This window comes from Empidonax traillii, unplaced genomic scaffold, assembly GCF_003031625.1.
Source record: "Empidonax traillii isolate 1590-97213 ecotype Southwest subspecies unplaced genomic scaffold, ASM303162v1 scaffold3:size4013460, whole genome shotgun sequence".
Classification (NCBI taxonomy): Eukaryota; Metazoa; Chordata; class Aves; order Passeriformes; family Tyrannidae; genus Empidonax; species Empidonax traillii.
In genome coordinates, this window is record NW_020955196.1 from 1,162,218 (window position 1) to 1,184,800 (window position 22,583).

The 22,583-nt window shown below is 39.4% G+C and overlaps 1 protein-coding gene and 1 long non-coding RNA gene across 3 annotated transcripts in view; one reads left to right on the top strand and one right to left on the bottom strand.

Annotated features, from left to right (window-relative positions):
* Positions 1-335: 335 nt before the first annotated feature.
* LOC114069797 lies at positions 336-21,555 on the top strand. Its single transcript, XR_003573831.1, has 3 exons — positions 336-346; positions 16,877-16,884; positions 21,482-21,555. It is a non-coding gene; the product is annotated as an uncharacterized LOC114069797 (long non-coding RNA).
* The window catches only part of LOC114069676 (3'-5' RNA helicase YTHDC2), a 30,781-nt gene continuing 26,595 nt past the window's right edge, over positions 18,398-22,583 (bottom strand). For both annotated transcript variants that reach the window (XM_027906672.1, XM_027906757.1), the window contains exons 28-30: positions 20,813-20,995; positions 19,494-19,597; positions 18,398-19,342 (exon numbers count right to left, since the gene is read on the bottom strand). In XM_027906672.1, the coding sequence (XP_027762473.1) occupies positions 19,517-19,597; positions 20,813-20,995 (264 nt within the window). In that variant the 3' untranslated portion in view covers positions 18,398-19,342; positions 19,494-19,516. The remainder of the gene's footprint in view (positions 19,343-19,493; positions 19,598-20,812; positions 20,996-22,583) is intronic.

Sequence of the window (22,583 nt, forward strand, 5' to 3'; positions counted from 1 at the left end):
TAAGCAAGAAGCTCCTCTATAAGGCCTGGTCTGCAACAAAGAAAGTTAATGAGCCCTCACAGGACAGATACAGCTTACCCAGCAAGGCTGGTTGTGCTGACACAGCTTATTACTTCTGCCACAAATGAAATAAACTGTATTGACTTGTTTGTCAAAATGAGTTGCATTTGCACCAGGCATTTACTGTGCTGGTGTAAAAATGCTGATTATTTTATTTTTTACCCCACAACCCTCACAGACATCACTAGACTGGAAAAAGTTCTTTGCATGGACCTGTCCCAGTGCCTTTCCCTCTCCCTTCTCTATTGTCTGGATTTCAAAACTGATTCCATTTTTTGTGAGGTTAGTGGGCAGCCATAAGTCTGCGTCAGTCTTTGAGCATTTGTTCTTCACTGCCATTAATATTGTTTTCTTAGGAAGCATTTTTTTTAGGGGCAGAGAAGACAGAAGTGAGTTATTTCTTGTTTTTATTTAATGAGATCCTAGAAACTAGTTTTAGAATGCAATTGTCAGAAACCGGATCTGGGTGGAAAATTTTGGTGTAGCATTTGGCACGTGCACAATTCCCAAAAGACATGTAGGAATTTCTAGACAGGTTGCTGTGAACTCAGGAGAATATTTCAAAATTATAAAGAGAGGATTCTTCTGAAAGTCTAAGTCCTCTACACACCACTCCCTGTGATATAAACAACTATCCTGTTATTTAATGGAGGAGACTATCCTGGGTTTGGGAAACACTTTTGTACCTCCTTATAGATCAAGAAAGCATAAGACAGAGCAAATACCTTTATGAAAACAGGAACTTAGCATAACTACATGTCAACCTCAGCACCTTATTTACTCCCCTCCATATACTGACTGCAATCATATTTTTAAACACTAGCTTTGACAATGCAGTATCAAATGCCACCAACCTTTCCAAGGTCTTTACAGCAGTATTGTTAACTGCCTGGTGATAGGAGATGTAATTATTTACATACAAGGTTCATTATTCAAGTTAAGGTCCATAGCAAATAATTTGTCAGATTAAAATAAATCGACCAGAAAAAGGTGAGTTTTTTCCAAGCTTGCAACTTTTGCAAAACTGTATAGAAAAAACTACAATAATTAAAAAATAGTAATCTCTCTGTTCTCTGGCTTTTTTAATCTGTTATTCATGGCTCTGAACTTCCCCCATTTTAAGCTTTCCTAGGCAGAACATCACCACCTAGTGATCATGTGTGCTTACAGGAGTTCCAGAAACTGCATTAGAACTTGAAAACAGAAGGCTGATGGAAAGAAAAAGAGATAATTTAAGTGGAAACAATCCTTTTTCTTAATTTACATTGGAAACGTTTCCTAAGGAAGCTGAAAAAAGACTTTCTAATGAAAGGCAAGCAGATTTTTACAGACTGATTAATTGATTAATAATTAACTAATAGTTTCACTTTAGGTAAGGAAAGTTAGGCTTTCAGCTCACACTATCTATCCCAGATAAATTTATTTCAGCAATATTAGATATAATTAGAATTAATTATTATGAAGTAATATATTATGAAAGAGTAAAATATTATGAAAGAGGAAATTTGGACATTGTCAGGAAACCTTCCCAGCAGATTTATTCACTGGAAGTACAGTGTCTTGATTCCATGTCATATTTTAAAACTAGGCTGGTACATATCAGAATTTGCATATTTACTGTTATAGTCAAAACACCAGAGATAATTTTTTAAAATGTAAAAGAAATTTATTAAAGGCAAAGAAGCAAAACAGCGCACTGGGAGACCGGGGGAAACCCCTGTTCCGCCAACGGTCTGCAATGCAGCAAGCCCACACCCCACGTTTTATACCCCCTTCTATCTCCACCCCAGAAGTCTCTTTCGATTTCTTTATTGGGTTTCCTTTTGCGGGCTCCCCCAGTATTGGTCCTTGTTTCACGGGCTCCATCTCATCACTTAGGCTCAGCCAATGATTTGGTTAGACCATAGTCCTCAGTGTCTGCCGTGCGGAAATTTCCAGGGGGGGTAAGTCCTTTCCTTTGGTTCTTTGCTGTTTCATTCTATTCTACTTCCCTATAAGTCTGCTCAGAACAAACACTTATAAAATGACATGACATAACATACAAATTCATAACAATCGTGTAGTTAAACATTCAGCAGTTACAACACTGTGGTTTCTCCTTTTTGTGACTGCTCAGTCCATAACTTGAACAAAGCCTTTGCCAGACTTATTGCAACTTGTTTTGTTAAACTTAATTACTTATTTAATTAAACTTTATTTGATGAGCAAATGATACCTATTGCTCCTTATTACCTATTACATTTACCACCACTGCAAATAGTCCAGTGGATATTTTCTTTCTCAGATATTTCTTTGTCTCTGAGATACTTAAGCATTAAGATATAGATCTCATTCGTAGATAAGGTAGATAAGATTCTCCCCCAAAAAAAGACATTACTGTAACTATTATGAAGTGTTTCTTTCTGTGAGACCACACCACCACTCCAGTTATATTATATTTTGTTCACCTTCAGAGTAATTTTACAAGACAGAAATACAAAATAAAGATTAATTCAGTACATATTTTCTAAATACTAAAAAAAAAAAAAAAAAAGGAAACAAACTAGATTTTTGAAGATGTGTTTTCAGAGACCTGTAAAATTAAATGTCATTACTATCTTGTGCTGAATGTAAGTAGAAGATAACACACATTTAAAAGCCAGACAACATAATTTCTCCAAAGTGGACACACCTGGACTTTTCAGCTTGCTCAGACACTGAACACAGCTATAACTAATGCTGAGTACCCTCACAAGTCTCTGCCAAAAGCAAGGGTGCAGCCAGACAATTAAATTACCTTGCAGTCAGTTTAACCAGGTAATAATGACCTTGACAGCACAGGCTCTTTTAGGGAAGTTCACTTCAGCATTGGTAAAGTGCTTTGCCTCTTAAAATGCTTGCTAAAGCTTATTCTCCCCATTTTTTTTAATCACTTAGAATTACATTGGAAGGCTCATATTTATGCCTTTCCTGCCAACAAAGTTCAGATCCTGGCCCCATTCTGGAGCTTTGTAACTATTTTTTCCTAAGCTGCCAGGGGGAATCCTTTTGAAGGGAACCTTATGTACACCGCTGTGACTAAAAATAATGGCAGTAGAAGATAACAAAAAAATAAAGCAGGATAAGAAATAAAGGTGCCATTTGAAGGCTCCATGAAGAAATCTGCGTTGTAAATCCCAAGTAAAGACCTTTTTTTGCTACAGATGTCAATAAGAATAGGGTCAAATTTAGGTTATGATACCCAGATTTATCTTTATTTCTCCTAATTTGTTAAAAATGAGACTTGTCAAAATAATCTCTTTTTTTCCTATGGATTGCAAGATGTCCTGGGTTAAACAAAAAACCTTTTATTTTTTTCTCCAAATAATGCCTTTTTGGCTTTTTCCTGTTTTGCCTTCTCAACACATAGAGTAAAGCTTTAGTTCTCAAAAATTTATGACCCAAAATTTATGTTGACTAAATACAAACTCACTTTGCCATGCCTCTTTTTGCTCCAAAAGTACTGTTTACTCTTAGACATAAGCATTTTGCTTGCCTATAGTCAAAACAAATTCTTAAAATAAAAAAAAAATTCTTCTAAATTACAATACTGTAGTTGTATTAACATTTAGAAAGTTCAGCAGAAACCCCTTTATGAGAGTCCTTAACTGCCTGTAAACCATAACTCAGGAGGATAGCAAAGTGACAGAGGCAAGAAATTAATGATCTACCACAAGATCCTGTAGGTCCCTTTTTGCCCCTGCAAACCTGATCCAGAGCTGTCTGAGCAATTACTGCATCTGCAGAAAGGCAGACCTGCCTCCCACAGTGTGCACTGCTGCCCACTGCATACCACAGGCTGAAAGGGCAGGGCAGAAATGGACTTCTTCTCTTGTGTAATCTTTAGCCTTCAAGTGGAAGAAGTCTGCAAATTGACTCCAACTTACAAAGCACAGCCTTTATGGAAAATTACTGGAGTCTGAAGGAAACACGACTACTGTCTCAAACAGCATGATAAGCCTTTGGTATAAGGGAGGTTTATGAACGTCTTCTGTTCAAGGTCAGATTTAATGGTCTATCTTGTACAGGAGGTCGAGCTGTGTGATTTAATGGCTGATTCTGTCTTCAAAAGTTGCATAAAGCCTGGTAGCATCCTAAGCAGAAAAAAAACGACGGTGTCCCACAGGAAACAGTAGAGAAAAATCAGCCCTTTGAAGAATCAGGTCTTATTTGAGCTTCAGCTGAAATCCAGAGAAAGGAGAAGGGCCAGGTAAAGGCAGTAATGCAAGACTTTCTCTCCTTTGCCAACATCAATGTTTTTTCACTAACCCTAAAAATTTTGTCTACCCACCTTGTTCAAGGTGTGCAAAATCAGAAATTACTTAATTATATTGAAGTCTTTGGATTATGGTAAACACATGCAATCCATGCCAGAGGCAGAACAAACAAAACAGAAGCTTCTGGCAAGGATAAAAAAGTTATTTAAAAGTAAAAAAAGTCATGTACAAGGCTTATAACCTGTCCCAATATCAGCCGAGACAAAGTTCATTTTCCTCTTGGTAGCTTGTACAGTGCTGTGTTTTGGACTTAGTATGAGAATTACATAGATAACACACTGATGTTTTGGCTGCTGCTGCGCAGTTTTTATCCTGAGTGAAGGACTGTTCTGCTAGTGAGCAGCTGCACAAGAAGCTGGGAGGGACCATGGCCAGGACAGATGACCTGAAGTGGACAAAAGGATATTCCATAGCATAGAACATCCAGTATATAAACTGCGGACAGATTTTACCTTTATCTGATCCTCCTCCCCATCTCATCAAGGCAGGGAGTGAGCAAGCAACTGCCTGGTACTTATTTGCCAGAAGAGGTTAAATCATGATATAACCAAACAACCAAAATATGTGGAAGACACAAAATAACCCTGACAATAAATAACCAGGACCTAATTATGTTGACTAACTGCTAGACACCACTTGCAAAATGTATCTGGCATTTGCACCGTTTTTCACACCTGGCTCAGATCTGAGGAACTTTAAGTAGATTTTCTCTGAGCTTTCATTAAACTTATCTAGGAAAATCTATTCATTTTTCCTGCCACAATAAGCGTCTTCTCACATTACACTTCAGTTAGTGCTGGGATCACCACCAAAGGCTAGACAGCTGATTTTTCCCTCTGATTTTGGCAGTTCTGGAAGCAGTGCATCAGCAAGATTCACCCCTGTCTGTATTTGGTACTAATTACTTGCAGTCCAGCCAAACAGGACTCCTCTGCAAAGTACGAAAGAGGCCCAGCTGCAGCAGGATTCACGGACTACATGTAAGTAAAAGGAGAGACAGAGGCATCTATTTTAATGAATACAGCAAACAAGAAGCGCTGTGAGAGTCTGCACCTCTCCAGCCTGGAGCTGGAGCTTAGCACCATGCTGCACTTGTGTTCGCCTGACCATAAACAGAGGGGGTCCTTGTGGTGATGCTCCAAATTCAGAGATATTAATTTGTTCTACCTCTGCTACTCAGCACCTTCTCTCCATCAGTAAATGCAAACCAAACCTGAACTTTTATGGCTCCCTTAAGCAGTAAATATGTACATCCTAGTTGCCCCACAGACCACTGGGAGTACTCCAGGAGACTGCAGAACAATTTGCTGCAGAGCCATCTCAGGCAAGATCAATACAAAAGCTTTTATCTATTGTTTCATTACACAATGCTTCATACGGTTTCCAGTTTGACAGCACAAAGAGAATAATTAAAAAAAAAAAAAAAAAGCTGGAGGACAGAGAAAGGCACCAAGTGTACAAAATCCATAGCTTACGCCAAGCAGAGAGTACATTGTGCAATGGGAACATTGAGAGTCTGAACACAGTACAAATTTTCTCTCTCACTTCAATATAACAGTCAGTTTCAGATCTAGGGAGAAAAAGATGCATTCCAGCTTCTGCTCCTACAAAGAAACAAATTTATTGTTTAGAGTCCTTGTAAATACGATTTCTCTGAATGCCATGATAATGAGCACAAATGACCACTTTGATCATGCAGAGAGAAAGGGTTGGGTTGCAGTTGGAGAGAACATGACTAGCACCTTAGTTTTTCACAAACTGCCTGTTCAACACATGCTCAGTCTCCTAGTTTAAAGTGCATAAAGCACATTTTTGTAAAAAAGGTACTGTTTCCTTCCTCCAGTGTGCATAATACAGCTGATGCAGCAAAATCATAGGGAAAAGAGTTACCATCCTTACTCACTGCTTCAGGGGAAAGATCATCCTCACCATATTCCTGCTGTCAGATCTAGATAAAAATCACAAGTTATCCAAAAGAAGAAGGAGACAGAGACAAATTGTAGTAACATTCACACAAATGATAGGGACAGCACAGACATTTTTTCAAAATAAATGCCAAAAAACTTTCTCCCTATAATAAGCTGCTATTTCTCCCCCATCCCAATACAGAGAACAAAAGAGCTTCTGAAATGCTAGTTAGAAACAGCTGCATTGCCTTCCTTCCATTTAAATAGTTAGCATGGTTTTCCTTAATTACTGTTCTGCAGATGTCACTTTGTGGTTTTTCCTAATGATAGGGATCAATATTCAACTTTCCTTTTGAAAAAAGGGCAGAGGATGTCTTTGGAGAGTCAAGTTGCTTCTGCTCTCCTAGATGACAGGGTGAGAGAGTTGGTGTCATTTTTGAGTATTCATCAAAAGCCAAAAGTGACTGTGTTACTGGTGAAGTGGCAAAATGAGTGATAGAGGTCAAGCCTTATGAGTCTTCTGAAGCAGTGGAGGAAGAGGGCAAATCAGGAGTCCTCAACACAGATGTTCAGTTGTCATTTCCCTTCATTGTGGACTAGTCATTTTCTTCACCTGCAGAGAAAGGCTTGAATACTAGAAACTGTCTCCTTTGTGAACACATGCACATCTGAAGTCCATCAACAGAGAGAAGGTAAATCTTTCTGAGCTCTCACCACTGATGGGAACGTTTCAGAGTTGAAAAATAAAACTTCCACAATAATTTCACAAAATGCACAGCCATCATGTGTCATTTATGGCTCATACTATACACAGTTCATGTGTGAGACAAAATCATTAAGAAGTTATGAGCAGTCCTGGCAAAACGACAGTAGCAGAGAACCAACTTATCTTCATTTGTGCACAACATTTAGAAATATTTCTACTTCTACTTCTAAAGTGTCAGAAGATTGGTTCAGTTGTTTTCTTGTGGGCTTTTTTTTCCTAGTAAATTAATCACAAATATCTTTTCCACTCTTGTTTATGCTAAAAAGGACTTCAAATTTTATATACTTAGTACTTATTGAAAATTTGTCAGCAGAGAATTTGGGAGAGGAATAGCAGGTCAGGTACCTAACCTGACTAATTTTTTGTTTTCCTCCAGAATATTTTGTACACATCCAATTATTTTTATTATTATTATTATTATTTAGCCTGCTACGTTGGCATTTTCTACCAAGCAAATGTGTTCTTTTTCCTTGTTTGAGTTGGTGGCTCTTCTGTTCATTTCTCATTCACATCAGATACTACCCATTTTTTACTTTCTAGCATTCTCAACAACTAACTCTCCTTTAGTGAGTAAGTGGCTATTTTGTCACACTTGATAGTGTTAGGTTAACACTTACATTCAATGATGTTAAAAGTCTTTTCCAACCTAAACAACTCCATGGCTCTATAAAAAACTGACAGAGGAGTTTAGTCTACCAATGAGAGAGACAGTTTTCCTACAGTTCATTTTGAAAGAGAACTGTTGCAGAGGAGCTAAAACTGATTTTGATTTTCCATCTGTCTGCTGTCTAATCTTTCCATCTGTCTCATACACTCAGCTAGAGTGTATTGGAGCAGAATCTGCAGGGCATAGCTTCTTAAGAAGGCCTGTTTAAGAAAGGATTGCATCCTGATCAGCAGAGAGAAGTAGTAACATGCCAAGAATTTGACTGTTGTCTGAGTAAAGGGTTCTTGTAGGTTGTTTTGACCATTTATATATAAATTAAACAGACTGCTGAACTAGAAATAAATCTATCCCAAGGGAAAAAAGGAGAGAAGGATGGATTTTAAACAACAAAGGATGGATTTTTAAACACTACTAGGTACAACTGCATATTCAGTTCTGGATTTAAGATGAAAACACATATAAATTTTTTTACTTTTTTTTTTTTAATGTTTAAAATTCCTTTCCTTAAAAATTTTTAGATATAATTTTCCTCTCCTTCTCTCTGATCAGTGAGCCATTCATATCCCAGGTAGCCTTTTCAGTAACTGCACAAGGTCCTGCAGTAGCCTATTTTAAATCTTACAAGTTTCTAATGTTGCTGTGCCAGAGTTTAGGTCCAAAAGAAAACATCCAGTGGCATCAATCTGGAGTTTTTAAAGTCGTGCACTTAACCTTTTTTTGTTGTTGTTTTAATATTACTGCAAAGACTACCAGCACATACTATTGCAAAGTCTCAAGCAAGTACAGAGTACTCAAGCAAGTAACTTTCTCATCTCTCCTTTGGCTGTTTATAGCAGTTACTGAGAGGAGAAATGCTCTTTTCCAATGCACACAGAACTGATCTTATCTCTTCTTGAAAACCTAATTACTAACTCTTTACAGAGCTAGCACAAAAAAGAACAGAGAAAATGACAGAATATCTCAAAGTGGAAGGGACCCATAAAGTGTCATCAAGTCCAAGTCCCTGCTCCTTCCTGGACTACCAAAAAGTAAACTATATGACTAAGAGTATTGTTCAGACACTCCTTGACATCTGGCAGACATGGTCCAGTGACCACTTTCCTGGGTAGCCTGTTCCAGTGACTGATCACCCTCTCAGTGAAAAACCTTCTCCTAATGTCCAATATGAACTTTCCCTGACACAGTTTTATTCCATTTCCTCATGTCCTATCACTGGTCACCAGAGACAGGAGATCAGCCTCTGCTGTCCCCCTTGAGGAAGTTGTAGACAGCAATGGGGCCACCCCTCAGCCTTTTCTTTATCAAGATGAACATGCCAAGTGACCTCCGCTACTCCTCTTGAATCTTGCCTCTGAGGTCTTTCAATATCTTAGTTACCCGCCTCTGGACATACTCCAGTTTGATGTCCTCCTTATATTGAGGTACCCAAATTGCACACAAGACTTGAGGTGAGGGCACATCAGCACAGAGCTGAGGGACAATCCCCTCCCTCAACTGACTGGCGCCCTCCAGGACACGGTTGGCCCTCCTGGCTGCCAGGGCACTTTGACTCATATTCCACTTGCCATTGACCTGGGTTCCCAGATCCCCTTGCACAGCACTGCTCTCCATCATCTCATTCCCTAGTCTGTCTGTATACCCAGGGTTGCCCCACCCCAGGAGCAGAGTCTGGCACTTTCCCTTGTTGAACTTCATATTGCGATAACATTCACCAGCTTCCAGTCATCTGGGACCTCTCCAGATTCCCAAGACTGCTCAAAAATCACTGAGAGAGGTTTTATAATGACACCAGCAGCTCTCTGTGGGTTCTGGGATGAATCCCATCAGGTCCCACAGATGTGTACATATGCCCAGGATTATCCTGTCCTAGGTGCAGAATCCAGTACTGCTCTTGTTGAATTTTATATGGTTGTGATTGCCCAGCTCTCTAGTCTATCCAGATCTCTCTGCAGGGCCTCTCTACCACTGAGGGAGTCCACAGCTCCTCCTAGTTAAGTATCATTAGCAAACTTACTTAATGTACCTTCAATTCCTGCACCTGGATTTATAAAAATGCTTAAGTAACAATTGCTCTAAAACTGAACCCTGTGGAAACCCACTGATGATTAGCCACCAGCCTGATACCACCCCATTCACTTTAAGCTTAACACATCAGCCAGTAGGCCACCAATACATTAGGGGCTTGTCTAGCTGTATGATGACAGGTTATCCAGAAGGACACTGTGAGAAATTAGTGAGAGATGTCTCTGCCTGAATCAAGGTGCATATGAGCCTACTTGCCAAAGTTTATAGTACAGATTTTATTTAACAGTGAATGTGAGATAGAGAGAGTGAAAAGGAGAGGAAAGGGGAGAGAGAGAGGTCAAGCAGAAGACAGCTACCATCCATGAATCCAGTGGCAGCCCACTGGTCCTTCTTCACCCTGGGCTATTTGATGATAGGGGTACTGGGAGTTGTTCTTCGAGGGTACCACCTTTATACAGTCCAAGTTCCAGGTATCCATGGAATGGTAGCAGATGCTGTTCCCATAGCTTGGGGTGGTAGGTGTATGAGCAGTTGCTTCCTTTCCCACAGTTTGCCACAGTAGGAATTTTTTTCCAGATGCATTAACCAGGGTATACTAATCAGATCTTGCCTCTTCCAGGCCTGGAATTAGCACCTTCCTGTGGCATATTCCTTCATTCTGTGCTTATTTCAAGTTCCTGCTGTGACGTCTTATGGCAAGCGATGGAGAGTGTTTGAGACAGGCAGCTGTGCTCTTTAAGTCCTTACAGAAAGTATCAGAAACTTTACTGAAACCAAAAAACCTCACATCTACTGGCTTCCCTTGGTCAGCTAGATGATGTGTGACCTTGTTATAAAAGGAAAATTAAAGTTGGACTTTCCCCTCATGAACCCTGGCTGTGACCAATGACTTGTGCAGTCTCTTAAGTGTTTTTCAGTACCTCCATGAACAACCTTCTCCATAACTTCACGGAGCACTGAGGTGAAACTGACAGGCCTGTAATTATTAGTATTCTTGTTATCCTCCTTTAAAACTGGGAAATAAAAAATAAAAAAATAATAAAAAAAAATAAAAAAAATAAACAAACCTGGAATATTTGACAGCTTCCGGTTAACTGGGACCCATCCAGACTCCCAAGACCATTAAAAAATAATTGAAAAAGAACACACGATAGCATCATCCAGGTCTTTCAGTACCAGGGATGAATCCCATTGGGTGCCATAGATTTATGCATGTCCAGCTGAAGCAGCAAGGTTTAAACAAATTCAGGATTGGCTGTGAGTTTATCATCCCCCCATTTAAGGTCTTCCAACACCAGGCTCCAGGGCTCCCAGGGCCCATCACTAATGTTGAAAACCTAGGTGAAAAAGGCATTAAATATTTCCACTTTGTCTACCTCCCTATGTGTGAGATGACTGACATTGTCAAGCAATGAACTAATGTTAACTCCGATCCTCCTTTTGCTGTCAACATCTTTTAAAGACCCTTATTGTCATCCTCCTCAGTGCTGGCCAGTTTGAATTCTTATTGAGCTTCAATTGCAAAAATTTTCTTCCAACAATGGTAAATAGCACCTGTATAGTGTGCCATGATACCCAGCCTTGTTTCCAATGCCCAAACGCTTTCCTTTTCCACCTAAGTTCTAGCAGAAAATCCCTGCTCAGCTCAGCTCAGCTGGTCTTCCTCATTTTTTTGACTTCAGACACACTGGAATTGCCAGCTCCTGTACTCTTAAGAGGTGACTCTTAAGGTTACAGCTAAATCAGAGTAAACCAAAATTGCCTAGGACAACAGAAATAGCAAGAAACAGAGAAGCCTACTGGTGTTTGTACCTCAGCTAGGCAAGGACTTATATCTTCCAAGTGCTGAGGGACCAAGAGGTAATAAATAGACTAAGCTAAAGAATAGACAAGGTGTAAGAAAAAGAAGGGCAACAGAGCTGGTGAAGGGTCTGGGGCACCAGGGCTGGGAGTTGGATCCTGAGCCCTGTCCTGAGCTGACCTTTTTACTTTTTTTTTTAATTACCTTTTTTTACTTTGAAAAACTATCCTTATGTTCATAATTTCTTGCAGGTAATTAATAATGTTTACACAAGAAAATTACTATTTAAAGCCTTTAATAACTAACATATTGTTATTGCCTGTCTCATAATGTCTGCTTTCCATGGAGGAGAAAAAAAATTAACAAGTATTTAATAACAACTCTGAAGACATATCTTCTAATATCTACCTGCAGCCTAGCACCTCTCATTGCCCTCATTTTTGGAGACGTAAAAACCCATGATGGGTATGTCAGATAAAAAGCAGCCGGCTAATAATACAAATTCCTCACCATAATTCACTACTTTTCCTGAGGAGAGGCCACTTCATTTGCAACTGCTAATAAAACTATGTTTCATTTTAAACAGTCCTCAGAGGACAAGAGCTCATGTGCTAGTTAACTGCACCACCTAGCTTCACTCTGAAGGATCTTCAGAGCTCTATTTTTTCTGACACCATGGCTTATATTCCTTCAAAGTGAATGGTTCTTCCTGTACCACCCCTGCTCATCTAGTGTCTCACCACTGATAATACAAACAATTCAACAGCTCTGACAAGTTCAGAGTTCAGGAAACCCCTCACCTAAAAATTTTTTTTTTAAAGTAGTATTGGTGTTCACAGGAGTGTAACAGAGCTACTTTCTCCTTCCATTCTTCCACCTTATGCCAAAGGGTGTGACCTTTCTACCCATGCACACTTCCTATAACGCTTGTGTCCACATTTACCTAAGCTGGACAACACCTATTGTTGGTTTGATTTGTTACTGAGTGGAGCAACATCAATTAAAACAAACCTTAGGAGATCAGGGCTCTGCCACTTACTGATGATGTGCCTGGAAAGTTAAAATCTCCCATTTCCAGCAATATTTCCTTTCCAGGAGTGTTAAAACAGGGTGCCTGTAATCTCTGACTTCAGTCAAATTTGTCCTGACTTTTAAATGGGAACTAGCACATTGCCATTAAGTTTCAAGTCTGACAAAAGCATGTTTTCTGCATTTTTATTAAGAACGAATACTGGGAAACAATGCAGCAAACTCTATCTACCTCACCTGGGAAACAGCATGGAGCAGTTTTTTAAATCACTTTCTGATCTCATCCAGATTCAATGTTCTAAAGAGGAACAAAAGTAGAATTAAGCAGCTGAACCTTACCTCAACTTCAGACTAAGGAGCAATAAGACTATGGCTACTGCAGTTCACTGACATCCAAGCCAGGCCATGGAACTTTGCAATGTATTTTCTCAGTGCCTCTGAAGACAGAAGAACAGCAAAATTCACACATGAAATCTACAGCATATACATATTGACAGTTCCTGTCAGCTAGGTAAACCAGAAAAATTCCAGGTAATCAGGAAAATAAGTTAGAGTATCAGTCCATGGGTCTCTTGGAAGCTTGACAGCCTGTTTGTAAGGTGTCCTGGGGCCCTTTTCTCTTTTCTCTTCCTCCTAGATTGGTACTTCTGCTCCAGTCCCTAAGCTTGTTTTAGAAAAAAGGTAGATCCATTTTCACATAAAAGTTATAAAGAGAGCACAGTAATTCTTTCACAGCAGTGAAACCTTATTTTGTACATTGTTTTAGGGCATGTTGGAACTTAGCAGTTGGCTAAGTTGTTGAAAGCAGCAGACACTGAAATGCTGAAATTGCTGAGTTGCAATACAGATTTCTTCATTACTAACTGCACCTAAACTAATACAAGAAACATGAGTATGAAATAAGATGCTAAATCTGAAAAGAGCAATCAAAACCAGAAAAGGAAGTTTTGAGTCCTTAACTAGACACACTATAAGCTAAAATTCACAGAAAGCTTGGTGGTGCAGAGAGAGTAACTATTTCTATTCTGCTTGCTTTTAGAACAGATTATCAATATGGTTTACAAGAGCAGAAGAAAATAAATCTATTTTACATGTGTTACACAATTTCATTCAAAGTTTCTGCCCAGTGTCCACAACATCCTCATATAGTAGCAATTTTGGCACTTGTGTTTTGTTCCCTGTTTCTTAATCGTCTTTGATTGCTGTTAGGCTTCAACAGACAATCCATATGGATAGAACAAAGTGGTATATTATTTAAAAGCCTTGAGCTGCAACCTTTGCTCACATATCAACAGTATCAAATGCAATATGACCACTCACACAGGCAAACTTACAAGATCAGGTTGTGAATCTCAGGCTGTGCACTATACAGCACAAGGTAAAAAATAAAGATTTCACACTTCCAGGGTATGAAATTAGCTTTGAAACCCCTTCTGTGCTTGACACAAATAAAGCACAACCTTTCTGAATTGCCTGATTCAATTATGGGCATGCTTTTTAGTATCTTCAGGACTCTGAATTTTTATTCTCTACTGCAGGTTATTGGAGACCTAGCAGGTGTTCGGCCTGGGAAGCAAGGAGCACCTGCCCAGCAAGAGGCCTCAGAGATAACTCTGGAATCTAGTAAATGACCTTGGACACTCAGTGAGAGTGAGAATGAGAGAAGCTGCTAAACTTCTGTGGAAGGACATCTTGCAGTGAACACCTGCTAGCAAAGTTAAAACTAACAGAAACAGATTGTTTATGTTAGCTTTACTTATAGAAAAAAAATGGATTTATATTTAGTAGCAACAGAGTGTTATAAGTTAGTATAAAGAGGTTTGAACAGTTCTTGTAGTCTTAAAAATCCCTGCGCTAGGCGCAATAAATACACTTAATGTAAGCATTGCATTCCAGAACTGGCAATTCTGCCATTTCTCATGCTGCTATCTACTTCCCTTCTTCCCTTAGTGTGTGTGTGACGAAGAGGACCAAAGAATAAAACCTTGACTTTAGTTGATACAGTCAGACTGCCTTTATTAACAACTAGGCAGATACAAAAAGTGAAGAATAGGGTGGATGTTGTCAGTGGATATTCCCTCAGTCTGCTTTCATGAGACCTGACTTGTCTTTAAACCCAGATTTACACTTCGGATCTAGGCAACACCCTTTCAACGTCTGTCAAAAGAATTAAAACAACAAATAAAGCTTTTAATCCAGAGCAGCATCACCTACTTTCTGGCCTGAGGTACCTGTTAGAAGATGCAACAAACTAACAATGCTGTTGGTCTGGACTGTTGCATGAGGGATGGGGAGTTCAGATTGTAAGTGCGTAATGGCCCAAGGACTCCTTTTTATTGGTTCTTGCCTTTGAGGCACAGAGATCAAATTACTTGGTATCATAATTGATCTGTGTCAATACATCTAACTGATGGAGATGAGAGCCTAGTGACAAAAATTTAACAGCTAATATCATTCAGACAGTGACTGAATACACCTAGAAAGTGGCTGCTCTGGGAGAATCACTTCAGCTCCACATGAGAAAAAAAAAAAAAAGAGGGGGAAAAATTAGCCACTGCAGAAACCACTCTAATTCACTTTAAAGACAAAGCACCTCCGGGTAATTATGGACTGATCCAATCAGCTCAGAGAAATTTGCCAGTCATGAGCTGTGATTTCATTTTGACAACAGGCAGTATATCAAGCATTTAAAATAGAAAATGCAAAAAATTTCACAGTAGAAATTAAACTCACAGGGACCAAAGGAAACGTCTTTATAGCTGTTGGGATGATAGAGCAAAAATTATATCAGTTCAATAGTGGAAAAAAAATGTAAAAAAAGGAAATATTGGATTAAGTAGTTGTAACAAATAGACAATAGAAGCTTAAGATTTTTATAAATGTAAAATATTTGACAAAAAAAAAATTAAAAAATAATTAAACTTTCTTTGGCTCCTAGCGAAAGGAACCAAATTCTGTCTGTTGCAACACAGCTTGCCACCTTTACCTACTTTCAGAAATATGTTCCTGAGGAGGCAGCACACCAGCATTTTCTCATGAGCCACTGGCAAAGATCTTACCTAATGCATTGAGGAACATGTCAGGAGTTGCCCTGAATCAGTGCTGCTAAGTTTTCATATATGAGAAAGCTCTGCAAACCTGTGGCTGTCCTCCATTTATGTTTCCCTTCTCCTCACTCCAGCGTTTATGGGCAATGGTCTAGCTTGCAAGAACTTAATTTACTTTTAAGTAGAGTAAATCATTCCTGCCTTACAGTCTCCAAGATGGGATTTCTATTGTTGCAGAGAAGATGGTGATGGGCTGTTTCTCCCATTTGTCATCATAGATAAAAGTTGCCTTTTCACAGAATCATAGAATTAACTGGGTTGGAAGAGAGTTCTGAGATCATCAAGTCCAACACTTTTCAGATACATTCACCTTTGCGCCCTTCATCCTGCTTTAGTTTTCAGAGTGTATATTGTCACACTCAGTCTTGATAAGCTAGATGGGGTGTCTCTAAAAATCCTGATACAGAGGTGCAACACTGGAGTTCTTCCACAGAGGCACGATATTGCTGGTAACACCAGACACATGGTTACCAAGATCTGTTTCTCTGGAGACCCAGGTGACATAAAGTGAATACAGAGGATGTCAATACACAGGATTAGGAAACCAGAACATGCTTGATGGCTGTAAGAAGTGGTTTTCCAAAACATTCAAATCTGTGGTCTTACAGGCACAACATGAAACCAGAGCAGAGGATTCTGCAGAAAGAACTATCAGGAAACCATTGCTGCACAGTGAAAAAACTGTACAGACATTTTGCAAGGATTTAACTAAAGTGATGGTTGCCCATGAAGATGGCCTTACTTCTACTAGATGAAACCAACAAAATTTGTATGGATGACAGTGCAGGAAATAAAGGAGTCTATCTGAGAAACAAGGTCGCCGTAACACTAATCATCCAATGAGAGAGATCAGAGGGAACCTTCTTGAAGCTTTTTCTTTCAAATCATCATTTAAAAGCAAGCAGAATGATGTTCTTACAGATGAACTTTCAAATGCTTCAGTAGCATCAAAAAAAGTCCACTAGATCTGTTATCCAGACACTAACTTGGGAAGAGATGGGCCCAGGTGAGGTTGGTTGCTGTGCCTGTAAGGCCAGTGCCTATTGAAATGGGCTCCAAGTGGACCAGGACCCTTTTTGATTAGCGGGCACTTACGGAAGATGTGGGACAATGTCCACACAATGTTCTTCTGCCATAGGGTCTACTTCTAAAACATGACTGATAACCACCCTAACAAAGCTCAATCCAAATCTGTGGGATTGGCCCAGGGAACAGCCAGGGGTCTCTGTGATCCCAGGGTACTTCTCTGAACATGTCCTAGCGCTGCCTGGAAGAGAGTATCTGTGCTTCTGGCTGGAGACTTGAGTTGGATGCCAGACCTCAGAGTGAGCCTCCAGGTTTTCCAGTCTGAAACTCAGATGGTGTCCCCTGTCTGCTATGTAACATATTTGCCAGACAGGTTAGATAGTTTACAGTAACAGATTTGTGACAGCACCTGCTTAGTTCGGCTATATCAGTGCTTGTGAAAGAGCATGTAGTGGAACTTGTCAAGCATCATACTCTGTTTTAAGAATTGGTTGGATTACCAAGTCCTCCATTAGGGAGGAACTTGACACAGCATTGTCTGAATCTGAATCAGATCAAGCACTATCCCTGTCCTCTGGGACTCTACATATAAAGCAATTCTGCCTCCAGACAATGGTCAGATACTGTTACCTGGAGGATCGTGCATTGCTCCCCACATTAGCCTGATGGCTTTTAACACAGACAGGGGCTAAAGCCTTCTCCTCCATCGCAGCCCCAGGGTCCTGCTGGGTGAAGGATGGATCTTGTTTTTGTAGGTAGTAAACTTGGGCTTGCGTTGTTTCAAATGCTGCTCAGTACCACTAAGGCAGCGAGCCATGAGATATAAGCAGGGGAACTCTCCTTTGTGTTTCCATCCGTCTGACTTTCTCTAACCAAAGTAAAATCTGACATCCATGGGCATGGCAAAGTCCCAAAGTAATCAACTGAGGCACCTGTTACAGAGTCAGGGCTGGCCATGATGCAGTGTACCACATCCCACTTGTAACACCAGAGTGTAAGGGCTTAAGGTAGCCATGCCAGGTTACAGAATACGGTAACAGACACCAGACCAACAGCTTCAAGGACAAACAGTCCATCTCCAGATAACAGTACAGGCAAAAATACAGATCAGTAGTACAATTAACTGGGTTGTAACAAGCGCAAGTCAAATAAATCTCCAAGACTGGGCTAGACGTAACATCTGGGCACGCCAAAAATTACATGACTGTGGCTGTCACTCAAGACAGCAGGGCGCAATCTCTTCTCCATCAAGAGACCTATGCCAGACAACGCCCTTGGGGAATTCAAAGTCCTTGGCTGGACTGTTCTTATCATCAAGCTGCAGAAGTACTCTTCAGGCTGAACAACCAAACATTACGCCTGCCCCTGCTCTCCTGTGCCAGCTCTGTCCCTGAAGCGCATGGGGACCCTTAATCCTGTACAAGGCAATATGCCCCACATTTCTTTGTGGGCACAGGTCTGCAAGTACTTTATAGGGCAACACAAGCCTCATGGCTCCCTTGTGTGCACCATCTCCAGAAACACTGCATTAGGCGCTAAAGCCTTACAGAGACCTTGTTAGTCTTGGCTCTTAAACCTACTGCAACTGACAGTTTACAGATGGAAGTCACCACAGAATGCAAGAATGAATACACAGGGTAGTCTGAACTGTGAGAATATCCTGTGAGTAGAAGCTCAGAAGCTCTTAACCTGAGAATGAACACAAATATAGTGCTGACAATGAGAAGACTGAATTTATACCAGCCTTATAGTATAGTATGTTAAAGACTAAGAAGAAGCCAAATAAAGCAAAATAACAGTAGTACAGAAGAAAGAAAAGAACTTGAAAGACAAGATATAGAAAGGAAGCATGAATTACACTGAAAGATGATGCATGTGGTACTGGTAATTTTTTTTTATTTTTTATGAAAGAAGAAAAAATCTAACAATGCCCAAGTAGTGAACAATTAGAGTACCATTTGGCAACAGGCCTCTGAAAGACTGTTCCAGCTTGTCCAACTGTGAGTACTTCTTAAAGGCAAAAAAATATTTGAAACGCCACTGGACCAACCCACACTCAAAAGTCTCATGAATTTAAATTCTAAATTAATATTTTCCAGCTGTATAATTGTTTGTATGAATATATCCTGTCCTCTTGTACTGTCATACAGAAGTCTGCACTGCCATACAAACACTTATGGAATCCTATAATCCATCTGGAGCCATTTATCCTCAAATTATTTCTTTTACGCAAACTGCAAGATTGATTAATTAACATTACACAGCTTTCTTTCACACATTTTACTGGATTTTACAGGAGAACTCTTTAAATGTAAACTGTGTATTTAAACTGTCTGCTGTGCTACTTTAAACCCATGAACAACTTACAGGTGTTGCATTGTTTCAAAATCAGTTTTGAACTTTACTCTGTTTTAAAATATCTACTGCACACTACTGTAGAAAAAACAATTCAGTCAAAACCAGGTTGGTGAATAATGCTATTGACATGTTAAAACAAGGAAACATTGAAACTAACATAATGCTCTCTTATTTTTCCACTTCTAGCTGCACAGTATGACTAGCAGCTTCAGGAGCTTGTTGTGCCACCTTCTTCCTCATCTTTATATTGTAGACATGCTGCTGGTTCTTGTGGTTAGAGCTGATGTTCCAAAAACCACAGCTAAAAGAGATCAAAAGGAAGAGAATATTCAGTCCCAAGTGTAAACGCTCTTCCACAGCCTACAAGAGAAAAGCAGTACTGTAACAATACACTGTATGTAGACATCTTTTCCTCTATCATAAATCCAGAAAACAATGCATGAAATAACTACCTCCATCACATTATCCAACATGCTTAATCAGTTGATCTTTTTCCTGCCAAAGGAATATGGTCCCAAAGCTGCAGCAACTGCTCTCCAACTTGTGGTTCCAGCTCCTAGAAATGATCAGGAAATTAGAGAAGTTATTAGCACTACTACTATGACATAGAAGAACTATTTATTACAAAATTCTTAGCAGAGGTTCCTTGTGAATGCTTTCAACCTTTCTGAAAAAGGTAATTCCTTTTGCCATTGAGTCATACATTAGAATTCTACACACAGGAAAGGCTCAGCAGGAGATTAAAAACTTCCATAAGCAAACCTGGCCTATAGGTTGTTTGGCATTTTTCTCTTCACTGCAACGTGTCAATTCTCAAGAGAATTCCCAGTGAACACACCACCATCACATACAAGTAGAACGGATGCACCACAGAATTCACACATTCCACAGGTCACTTTCTTATTGACTAAAGATTACCACTCTCCTCATCTTTTTAGTGTAATTTGATCAATAGTGTGGTGGAGAACATGGAAAGGCAGGCCAGAGTTCATACAGTGGCTCTTAGTGGAATCATATGTACTAATATAAACCACTTGTTTTTAGGATCATTGAGATTCTTTAGGTCTTAAGAGCCACTTACAAGAGAAGGACTGTCAACTACAGCATGTGCTACATATTCCTGTCCTTGTTCTTGCAGTATGCTCCTTTCCTCATTCTTGCAACTAGAGAGGTTTTTGGGAAGCAGTGAGCAGACAATACAAGAAGTTTAGCTCTAGAATGTTGTATCAAAGAGATGTTTTGGGAGGGGACTGAGGAGAACACAGAAACTGCCAGAGAACTCTTGTGCCAATTCTTTTCTTGCTTTTTGTAGTTGAATTTAGACTTAAACTGGAGAAGAGTCCTAAGCTTTATTCTATCTAAAATATCAAAATTCACTTCAGGCTTTACAAAACACTCAAAGCTCTAATTATGAACAGTTATTTTGGGTGTGACAAACTATTTCAGGGAACACATCTGAACCAAACAGGGCACAAAACTCTGAAATTAAAAAACTCTCAAACATTCATTTTTGGATGTATCCAGTTTTAAATTATCTTTTTTTTTTTTTTGTTTGGAACACAAATTAAGTAATAAACTGCTTTGATTTTATCCAATGTTTCCACTAGTTCAACAGTAATTCTCCATTAGCAAAAGGCACAATGCACATCAATGAACTGTGATTCAGATTAACAAACACATGAGGACAGTTGAGATGAACGTCAAGGCTGAACAAGTTAATAAATGATATGCAATTCTACCAAGTAAAGACTTCAGAAGAGAATAACATTACCTGGCCATCTCTGCTTATTTGTACTTTCTTATTGTCATTCCAAGGGTTGAGTAAATGGTGTGCAAACTGAAAAGGAATGCTTTCTTTTCGGATCCACTCCACCTTAAATACACCTCCAAAACCAGCAGATCCCCAGTCTTGACTTTTCTCACACCCTATTGCTGAACTCATTCTAGCAAAACCCTGGAACAAAAATTTAAATATGAAAGAACAGACATAATGAGAGCATATCTATTTATGCTGGAATTAAATAAACGAGTGCACTTCTAAAATGTTTACATCAAGGAAGTCAGAAGTATAATTTTTTTTTTCCACTTAAAAGATATCTTCTAGAGTTTGATCACAAAGTATGTCTCTCAATTCATCTCTCACAATTACCATTAAAGACTTTTTTAAGCTTTGTAACAGAGGTTGAAAAGATGTTGTAAAAACATATGAAGTACAAGGAATCAAGATGAATGTTATACTATAGAACAGTCCATTAACTATTCCTTGTTACTCGCAGATACTCGCACAAATCCATTCCTTCCTTCTCTTGCTCCCTCTCTGCAAATAAACTTTCATTTAGAATTAGAAAAGTGCAGCTGTTCTTCAAAGACCGAAGTCAAAGTTGCTTTTAGTTCCTTCTTTAATGAAGTGGAAAGAAGTTCCAACCAGACAAATATTCAGAATGATGGTAAAAAGGCACAAAAAAGAGTTAACAGTGGTTCAGCTGGTATACCTTGTCCTGTTTGCTCTACCTGTTTTGCCAGAAGAACCTTTTAGGAGCACTGGTTAATATCATGTTCTGTTCTACTCACTGGACCAAAGTCATTATTATAGGAAGAATAGGAGTAGTATACACAAGGTAATAAATTATGGAAACTAGACTTTTGAATAAGATATAGAAGGCCCAGAGCCAGGATCTTGCGAGCTTGAAGAATTCAGGTCACCTAACAAAGAAAACTGAAGAGGTTAGATCGAGGAAGATGTCCGTGGCAACCACCAGAGGGATGAAGGCTCGAGGAGAAGACCCCCACAGTAGAAGATGGCACACATCCAAAGAGATTCTGAAAAGACTCTACCCAGAGACCAGTCTACTTATTATGTCAGATGATGTAACAGTGTATCTAAAGTGTATAAAATGGCTTAGTTTTGCACTTGCAAGCTGAACAAGTGTGTCCAGCATGAGCTGGCTTCCTCCCAGCATTTAATAAACAAATACCTTGCTGATTATAGATGAAAAAGTCTCCGAGCAGTTAATCATTCCAAGGTTTTTCGGCATCAAAAAAAGAAAATTAAAGAAACCACAAATCCAAGGCTGCATCTAACTTATTTAAGGACAGTCCTTAAATATACTACCCCCCCTAAGCAAACCAAAAACAAACCCAGGCCACATATAATGTATCAGCCATTTAGGCAAATTTATGCCAGTTATGACTTAAGAGTCCAAGACCTGCGGTGCACTAAGTTACCAGCACACACTTCTGCTGTAAGACACACAGTCCTAGACAGTTCAAGCCACACTTCAATGAAAATTAACAAAAGGAAGCGAGGAAAAATAATGGTAGAAAGAAAAGAGACACCTGGAATAAGAGAATATTATTAGAGAAGTTAACCTCACATTGTCATAAAGGTCTAGTACACTGTCAAAACTGGAAGGGCAGGGCAGTATCAACCACCCACATCCTGACTTCAGTGTGTCTTCCCCTGCCAGCTTCCCTGTCTAAGGGCACCAACATAACTGCCTACTTTCAGCATCAACTGGCATGCTGAAAATTACCTTTTTGAA